The sequence below is a fragment of the Octopus bimaculoides genome, chromosome 7 (genome assembly GCF_001194135.2).
Source record: "Octopus bimaculoides isolate UCB-OBI-ISO-001 chromosome 7, ASM119413v2, whole genome shotgun sequence".
In the NCBI taxonomy this organism is placed as follows: Eukaryota; Metazoa; Mollusca; class Cephalopoda; order Octopoda; family Octopodidae; genus Octopus; species Octopus bimaculoides.
The window spans coordinates 56,184,231-56,194,066 of NC_068987.1; the positions used below are offsets into that span (position 1 = coordinate 56,184,231).

Below are 9,836 nucleotides of genomic sequence, written 5' to 3' on the forward strand. Positions count from 1 at the left end.
ATGGGCCAGTGGTTAGGGCAGCGGACTCGCGGTCATAGTTTCGATTCCCAGACCGGGCGTTGTGAGTGTTTATTGAGCGAAAACACCTAAAGCTCCACGAGGCTCCGGCAGGTGATGATGACGAACCCTGCTGTACTCTTCCACCACAACTTTCTCTCACTCTTACTTCCTGTTCCTGTTGTGCCTGTAATTCAAAGGGTCAGCCTTGTCACACTGTGTCACGCTGAATATGCCCCAGAACTACGTTAAGTAGGCTGTTCCGTTGATCGGATCAACTGGAACCCTCGACGTCGTAAGCGACGGAGTGCCAACAACAACAACAACAACATGTATGTATGTATGTATGTATGTGTGTATGTGTTATGTATTGTTTTGGTGCATACATTCACGAATAATATAATTATAATTAGAGGTGCGTTAATATATTTTCATTAAATTTTTCGTCACACATTCTTTGACCTTTCTGAAACAACTATTTATTGCAACCGGTCTACGTCTTCTCTTTTGCTTCCTTGTTGGTTAATGCTGCCAAGAATCATTGCGTGTTGTTATCGTCGTCATCGTCGTTGTTGTTCTTGCTGCATGAGTGTGTATGCAAGAAAGCTTGTGTCTCGTTTTTCTTTTGGGAACATATAAAAATAAGATAGATATTATAAATTGTTTTTATAAATCTTATAAATCTGATTTCTAGTTTGTTAAGTTCTTGTCAACAACGAATCTTGTATTTCATACAGGTAGAAATTTCACATCATATCATGTAGTTTTAATTCATTATTTATGATACCGTGTATTAAATCGACAAATGTGTAGAGTTTTTAGTACATAGCAGAACATTCAATAATAATACAAATGCCAACATAATCCGAATTTCAATAAATTTGCATTAAATTTTTCGTCACACATTCTGTCACCTCTTCTGATCAGAAATCTTTTGTATTCTATAACACACTTACAGCTTCAACGCACGATAGCATCGTAAGAATAAAATAAAACTACGTGGAACGTAAAAAAAGAAAACGACTATTTTTAAAACTTTAACATTCAATATAAATTATCTTAACCACGAAATCCATCACAAATCCGATTATTCGGTTTAACGCTTCTCACGTGAAATGAACAATCTTTGCATTAACGTAGCTATTGAGGGTGATTTTAAATTGCATCCAGTAGTAGGGGGGGGGGCTCTGGTTTGGGAGTTCCAGGATTCTGAGAAATGTGGAACCACCTCTTAACCATTATTGTTCCTGTGATTCGAAGATGTAGCATTTGGTCGGGCTTCAGCTACGGGTAAATTAGCAAGTCAGTCGGGTAGATGAAGTTCGTTAGCCTGGGTAACCTATTTAGAGGAAGGAAATCTCTGATTCCAAACCTCCGCTACCTTACTGTCATACCCAGTCTTAGAGATGGTTTCGAGAGTAAAACCTGAGGAAAAATCGGGAGACGGAGCCCCTGAGGCAGTTCGACGCTATCTAAAACCTCATCCCGGCAACTCCTACGATGACGCTGGTGCCACATTGTAACGGCCGGGCTGCTCCTTTAGATCCATCAATGACATGGAGAGAGGGGATACGTTGCGTGGACAACAACCTGTCCTCCATTCAATAATAGCGCAAGGATTGGATCTTATCGAACACCCTATACTGGAGAAATATTAGCCACAGCCATCGCTGTTCCAGGAGGGCAGGCAACTAGGACCTTCAACGACAGATGAATGACATGAGTTTTAGCGTAAAATTTACCAGCAGGACTTGAACTTAACTATTTCAGTTCAGACATAATCACTACCATTCATGAGACCATTATATTATTTCCTATTGATAATTTCCAGTTTCCTATCGAACTGGCCACAACCAATATATCAATGAATCCATGAAGTATTAAGACAATATCAGTATAAGCTTATATATTTGTATTTTACTACATGTATGTGTTTATATATATGCCTGTTTGTGTATGTATGTGCGTTTATGTGTCTGTGTGCGTGTGCATGCGTATGCGTGTGTGCGCACGTGTGTATGTATGTCATTAGTGAGTTTCATTTCAAGATTTCTTACGAATAGAGAAAGAGCTGGTTTCTCACCTAGATCCAAGGTTCCTTAATTTCAACAACATCAACAGGGTATATTTTTATGTATGTATAAGTGCAGATTTGTATATTTTGTTTTATGTATGTATCCTCATGCACGTAGTTGTATGACTATACATGCTCATATATACTTAAATGATAAACTGCTGGAAAGTTTTATAGATTTTTACAGTTCCAGTGATGGCTTGGATCAGTTGTCTTCGAATCAGCTTTCTCCTTTCTGGTTTGAGAAGCCTAATTTTTCAAGATTGGTATTTAGGCAGTGTGTTATATATCCCAGTGCCCCAATAATTACAGGTATAAACCTCAATCTGGATAGAGTAGCTGCATGTATGTATGTATGTATGTATGTATGTATGTATGTATGTATGTATGCATGTATGTATGTATGCATGTATGTATGTGTGTATGTATGTATGTATGTATGTATGTATGTATGTATCTGCTGTGTAAACAGGCATCGTGAATTAATTTTCGTTTCTGTTTTTCTTGTATTTCTCTTATACCTTTTCCTTCTCTTTGAGAAAGGACACAACCAGAAGCGTTAGATCCTCTTATTTGATGTATTTATTTTCATTGGACTCACTCTTGCTATGTTGTTGTTTAGTTTAATATTTCTTCGCACTTTTTCTGCCACGTGTTTTGCTTCTCTGGTTTCATATCTCATTTGTTAGTTTGCCTCCTCATTGTCTCATAATCTTAACTCGTTTGTGCGTTTTTATCCATTAATAGATAGATAGATAGATAGATAGATAGATAGATAGATAGATAGATATACGCATATATATAATATAGCGGTATTTCGTCTGCCGTTACGTTCTGAGTTCAAATTCCGCCGAGGTCGACTTTGCCTTTCATCCTTTCGGGGTCGATAAATTAAGTACCAGTTACGCACTGGGGTCGATGTAATCGACTTAATCCATTTGTCTGTCTTTGTTTGTCCCCTCTATGTTTAGCCTCTTGTGGGCAATAAAGAAATAAGATAGATATATGCATATATATATATTTGCATATATATATATATATATATATATATATATATTAATATGATTGTATCGTTTGTTCGCCCGGTTATTTGAAACGTGTGTACTATACTATTATTTTCACATATTCAACTTTCATTAAACTAAAATGCACCAGTCTAACGTTGCACTTCTACCGTCCGTCTTATCCCTTTTACTCATTTCCCTCTGAATCTAATGCCGCATCAATATTAACTGTTTTAGATGCATTTCTCGGATATAACGTTATCGATCTCAACATTAGATCTCAGAGTTTATCCTTTGCGTTCGATATTCGTGTATGTATGTATGTATGTATGTATGTTTGTATCTGCGTGTATTGATGTGTGTATATATATATATATATATATATACATGCATACATACATGTATGTACACAAAATATACATATATGCGTATATATTATACCATGACAAAGATATAGAGAATATCGCTTTATTGTATGTCTTTTTGTCTTCAATAATATATTTGCCAATAAACATTCTCTCTCTCTCTCTCTCTCTCTCTCTCTCTCTCTCTCTCTCTTCTCTTCTCTTTCCCCCTTCCCTCTACCTCTCATTCTCTGATGCTTTCTTATCAAAATTTTTATTTTCAGTCTTTATTATATTTTATTTTTGTGTTTTTCTAACCTACAGAAAGAAAGTGTATCGCCCTAACAAAGACGGAGTGTTGTGTTTGGGTTTTTCCTACTCTCGAAACAACAACAACAAACCCGAAAATACACTGGTTCGATATAATAGTGAGTATATATACGTGTGTGTGTGTGTATGTGTGTGTGTAAGTGTGTGAGTGTGTGTACGTGTGTGTGTGCGTGTGTGTGTGTTTGTATTTTATATGATTTCTTGCAATTCACAGAAGAAAGGCTACGTATATGACCCAGCAATAAATCATTAATTATTCAATTGATTACATTTTCTGTATGTGTGTGTGTGTGTGTCTTATTTTATATGCTTTATTTGCACAGCAGTTTGGACAGTAATATCTTCAGGCATTATCTTATGTATGCTGGTGGAGAAAATGTGGAAAAGTAGAAGGTGAAAAAACAAAAGAGTAGAAGCTGATAATATTGGTTTCAAATTCTGGCCCAAGGCCTGGAAGACAGAGTCGACCTCAGCGAAATTTGAACTCAGAACGTAAAGAAGGACGAAATGTCGCTAAGCATTTTGCCCGGCATGCTAACGATTCTGCCAGCTCGCCAACTTAGAAGCAGAGACTACTGATAAGAAAGACGTGTAGGAATGACATAAAAAGAAGGAAGAGTCAGAAAAATGGTAACGCGACCGGTGTACATCGAGTCGTATGACCCGATAAAAATTGCTCTATGTGGTTGTTTAACCTACAAAAAAATAGTAGTCAAATTTATTACAAGCCCTACATTTGTTGTCTTTAAAAAGGGATAGGAGAGAGTGGATGATGTATTGCCTGAAAAGATGATGGGATGGTTTTGATTGAATGCTCTGATCATAGGTTTACTTAAACAGAGCTTACGCTGAGGTATCCTGAACAACAATAAACCATATGGTCTTTCGTTTCTGTTTAAGATAGTAAGCTGTGACTCCCCGTCGAAATGGCGTCCATTTGCATAGTTTTTCATTATTGTTAATGCTAAGTTATGCGAACATGCAAGCTCTGAAGAGTGGAGACAATCTACTTGTGTAGCGAGTTGGTAAGTCGATAGTGCATCACCTCTCTTTTAATAACCCCAGGAAAACTTAAACATGTCAATATTTATATATTCTTAAAGCGGCGAGCTAGCATAGTTGTTAGCACGCCGGTTAGAATGCTTAGAGGCATTTCGCCCGTCTTCGTGTTCTGAGCTCAAATTCCGCCGAGGCCGACTTCGCCTTTCATCCTTTAGGGAGTCGATAAAATAAGTATCAGTTGAGCACTGGGGCCATGCAATCGACTTACCCCTCCCCCTATAATTGCTAACCTTCTAACAAAATTTGAAACCAATATTTATATACTATTAACTCTCAAATAAATGGTTCTCGAACTAGGAGATGGGTGTTTCTATGAAGAGGAATGTGTTGGTTTTGTAGTAAAGATGCACTTAGCTGGGGATAGATTGATATATAAATCAATTGGCTTCACGTGGGAAAAAAAAACAATAAGAAAACAGAGCAAGTTCAAAGTTATCTCTAGTTATCTATGTAATATTATTTGTTTATTTCACTGTTTCTCAGTAAATTGAGATTACGTGTGAGGAGTATCAAATGATCTCTGTAAGTCAAAAGGACTAATCATCCATTGATGAGTCCCACTGATTACGTTAAATGAAGCAAAAATAATTCAGACATTTGATGTCTGATTTTATTTTATCTTTGTGGGAAATAAATAGTTGTTCAGCATTATATGCGAGCACTTATTTATGTGTGTAATAGAATTTGGAGCGGCGGTCCATTTAATCTTCATATGGTTGTATGTTGAAAACGTATTTTTAAAAAAATAACATTCTTTGATAACATAAGCGATAAAATTGTTGAGTTTTGAACAGAACAAATATTGATTTTTACTGAAAATATCTCATGAAGTTTACTGTGCCAGGGCAAATAATTATTTTAATACAACAAAATGGCCGGCGGTTGTTCTAGTAAAATACGATTACATCCAAAAAGAAATACTTGTAAAAGTTTATCTCATATAGCAGTCGGGCAATTTTGCATCAGCAGATATATTTACTTCATTAAATTCTATTTCTTTAGTAAAGCATATTCTGATTTGCTATAAATATCTCCTGAGTTCACAAATGCATTTTTCTCGCTGTTAGGATTAATCACTTATTTTGCCATCTGCCAGTTTAACTGGGTTTTCTTTAGATTTCGCAATAAAGTCGACAATAAAAAGAGCTAGTATTTCATTCAAAACATCAACAGGTTCATATTGTCACTAGCACTACGTTCTGTCCCTGAAAATAAAAACTCTTAGCTCTTACATATATTCTAAGTTGGACATAGGCATTATGAAAAAGTACAAATCATCATTGTAAGAACTGCATGAATAATAAGTGTTCCTTAATTTTCAATACGAGGTGAGCTTGAAATAAGTGACTGACACCAATGTACGAGGGAGTGTCAAAAATTATACGCACTCTTGTTTTTTCAATGTATTTACACAAAAGCAGGAGATAAACAAGTACATCATTTTCCTAAATATTCTTCTTCTTTTTCGATGCACTTAGTCCAGCGGTCCACAAGAAGGTTTTCGGTTAGTCGTGCAACCATTTACACACTCCTTCCTTCACATTTTCATCCGTAGGAAATCGACAGCCTCGTAAACTATCTGTAAGCGGTCCAACGATATGATAGTCGGAAGGGGCGAGATCTGGGCTGTAGGCAGGGTGTTCCAGCACCTCAAAACCCAATTGCTTATTGGTTTCAACGTCTGGGCGGCCGTGTGTGGATGTGCATTGTCATGCAACAACAAAACTTTCTTCGACAATAGGCTTCGGCGTTTGGTGCGAATTGCTGGCTTTGATTTGTTGGACAACAAAGCACTGTATCTTGCACTGTTGATCGTACACCCCCTTTTCCAGAGAAATCGGATTACTGCTCTTTGTTCTTCTTTGGTACACGTTGCTAGTGGAGCGGCCATGCTTGCACAGCAAAGCCAAAAAGCCAAAAAGAAAAATAGTGCGATCAGGCTCAAACTTCGATCACGTGACCCAATAGTACCAACTATAAACGCGCGTGAGCAGAAAGCAGTGTGACAATAATAAAGATTTGTTATGGTGAAGGTGTGTATAATTTTTGAATTCCTCTTGTATTATAATAGGAAAGCAATTATTATGTGGGTGGTGCTTTGACAGAAACATTGGAGCGTCAGGCAAAATGCTTAGCGGCATTTCGTCCGCTTTTATGTTCTGAATTCAAATTCTGTCGAGGTCGACTTTGCATTTCATCCTTTCGAGGTCGATAAAATAAGTACCAGCTGATTGTTGGGGTCGATCTAATCGACCTATCCCTCCTCCGAAATTGTTAGCCGTGTACAAAACTTAAAGCAATATTTCTTCCCACCTTTTAAGTTCTGAGTTCACAGCTCTCCAAAGTCAATTTTGGCTTACACCCTCCCTAAATCGATCCAATCAAATACCAGTGATATTCTGAGGTTGATGTAATTTTCCTCCAAAATGTTTGGCCTTATTCCTGTTAGAAACGATTATTGTTATCAGGAAACGTTTGGAAAAAAAATCGACTCTTCCTTCAGGAAGGTATTGTGAATAAAAAAGGGGATCTATCCATTTCTTGCTCTAAATATAGGTTTGATAAATTAACGGCCCATGAGTAACCCAAATAGATAGGCAACTGGAGTCCATATTTAGGGCAAGAAATGGATAATCTCCCACTGTAAGGTTTTAATCTTAATCTTCAATGCTGATTTCCTCTTATTTAAAATTCTTCATCTTTTTGTACACATTACTTTGTGAATGGTGTCAATCTATAGTAGGTTACAGGGAGTTAACTACCTGTAACTTACTGTGGATTATACACAACCTGCACCTCTCCTTCGTATACAACTCAATGACGTGTTGCTTCTATTCGAAAACCAATTATATTTTTCTACGAGAAAGGACAGGAAAAAGAATTACTGCAGAGCAAGAATTATTCAACCATGAGCAGTTTGAACGACCTAAGTCAGTTAATAAAAAGTTATGCTTCACAACTCATGTGATTAAAGAATTTTGCTAAATACAGTACCGGGCCAAATATCCGGCAAGCTAGGTGACCGGAAGTGTCCTGGATTTCTGGATTTTTCGCTTTTCTGGAGTCAACCTGAATATATACTTAAAATATAAAATAAAGTATGGAAAGTAAGGAACTAAATTGAATTGAACAGATTCAAATTAATACATTTCTAAAGTAGGTTCTGTTTGATATTTATTAATCCACTTAAAATTCTTAGAATATAACATACCGTACCATGTATTCCGTATAATGTTTATAGGATGAAAATTAAATAAAAAAAAATGGTGAAGAATATGAATATATTTAATTGACACAAGTACAAATTAATACAACTGTAAAGTAGAATATGTTTAATCCTTATCAATCTACATAAAAAAAAAGTAAAGCACAAAACTAGTTTTAACACACCACATGCAAATTAATCAATTTCAAAAAGAGGGTCTGTTTGCTATGTTTACAGAGTATAGTATATTGGAAGATACTGTGCAGTACTCCCGAATTTCTGGAAGCCAGATATGAGTTTCGTCCGGTAGTGCATCTTGAATGAAGATTTATCTTCTAAAATATACAACAATGTTTTCTTTGTCTTTATTTTGCAGGTATGAGACAAAGTTTCCATATCCTCAGTCCTGAACTGATTCCACGTGATCAACCTGTTAGCATTGACACCCAATGTGATTTATTGAAGACTGGTGGAACGAAGCCAACTGCTGCTCTCCAACGATCAGGTATATATCCTATAAACATACATACAAATTCACATACACTTACACACGCATGTATTTATATAGATATATACAATTTCTACTTTTTTGATGTGATATATTGTATCAGTATATACACTTGTTTGCATAATAACATTATTACATAGTTTCAGTAACATTGGCGTAATAACAGCTCATGAAATTTGAAACAGTTGTAAAGATATATAAAGTACTATATTCGTTGTCAAATATGCTTATTTTTGCGTGTATATATTGGGTCATCCTATATATAATGCGGGTTTTCAAAATTCTTTTATTTTTCAAAATTCAAATAAACAAAGTTCTTTTTTAATCTAAAATATACTCTACTTCATTTACTACAATGCTCTTCCATTTATCTGGTACACTTGCAAGGCCCCACTTCCAAAATTCAACTGTCCGTGACGAAAAATAATCTTCCAGCACTGTTCTGGCCTCGTCTACAGAATTCATACTTTTTCGTCGAAATGATTTTGAAGTCTGCGGAAAAAATGATAATCAGATGGAGTAATGTCCGCCGAATATCGTTTGCCATTCAAACTGCTCTACCTTTACAATGTCATCCTCGCTCTATGTGGCCGAGCATTATCCTGATGGAAGAACATCTCTCGTTTTGAAACCAAAGATGGTCGTTTTGCTTCTAGCGCTGACTTGAATGACTGGTTGAATGACCAGATCCAAACTTCTCTGCTCGTTCCTCAACAGTTACGCTGGGATATTTTTCCACCAAGATTTGCAGGGCGTCCTCGTCGTGCGCTACCGATTTATCAGGACGAGGCTCGTCTTCTAGGCTGTTGTTTTCGGCTCGGAATTTTTGGAACCACCGCTGACACTGACTTACACTTATTGTCCGATCCTATATACTGCGTACATACATACATGGTGGTTGGTGGTTGTCTACTCCTTACACAGAGTTTGACCACCTCCTGTACCTACAGCTTAGTCCTTTCATGGCGTCTAATGTAGCGTTTTAAACCAGACAGTGTTTTGAAAAAAACACCCACACAGATTGCACCTCTGATTTACACTACCAATACCTGCAAGTAAGTTCTGCTCATTGTGGATCCTAACATGTCTTTTAAGACCCCCATTGGATTTGCAAACCCTCTGGCACACACCACATTCAAACGTGTGCACAGACATATAATCAGAATAGTTGGTTGAAGTTTGTTTTCCATGGGTTCGCAGGTGAGATTTGAGGCCAGCCAAAGACAGACATGGTCTGTCACAGACTGTGCACACAAAAAGGTCCTTATCATTCACCTTCTCGATCTTTACATTTTTCCTTAAATATCTCTTG

At 36.8% G+C, this 9,836-nt stretch overlaps 1 protein-coding gene across 1 annotated transcript in view; it reads left to right on the forward strand.

Moving 5' to 3' along the window:
- LOC106875689 (uncharacterized) overlaps window positions 1-9,836 on the forward strand; it is a 127,800-nt gene that overhangs the window by 83,952 nt on the left and 34,012 nt on the right. Inside the window, exons 5-6 of the mRNA XM_052969701.1 lie at window positions 3,744-3,847; window positions 8,393-8,521. Of these exons, the coding sequence (XP_052825661.1) occupies window positions 3,744-3,847; window positions 8,393-8,521 (233 nt within the window). The remainder of the gene's footprint in view (window positions 1-3,743; window positions 3,848-8,392; window positions 8,522-9,836) is intronic.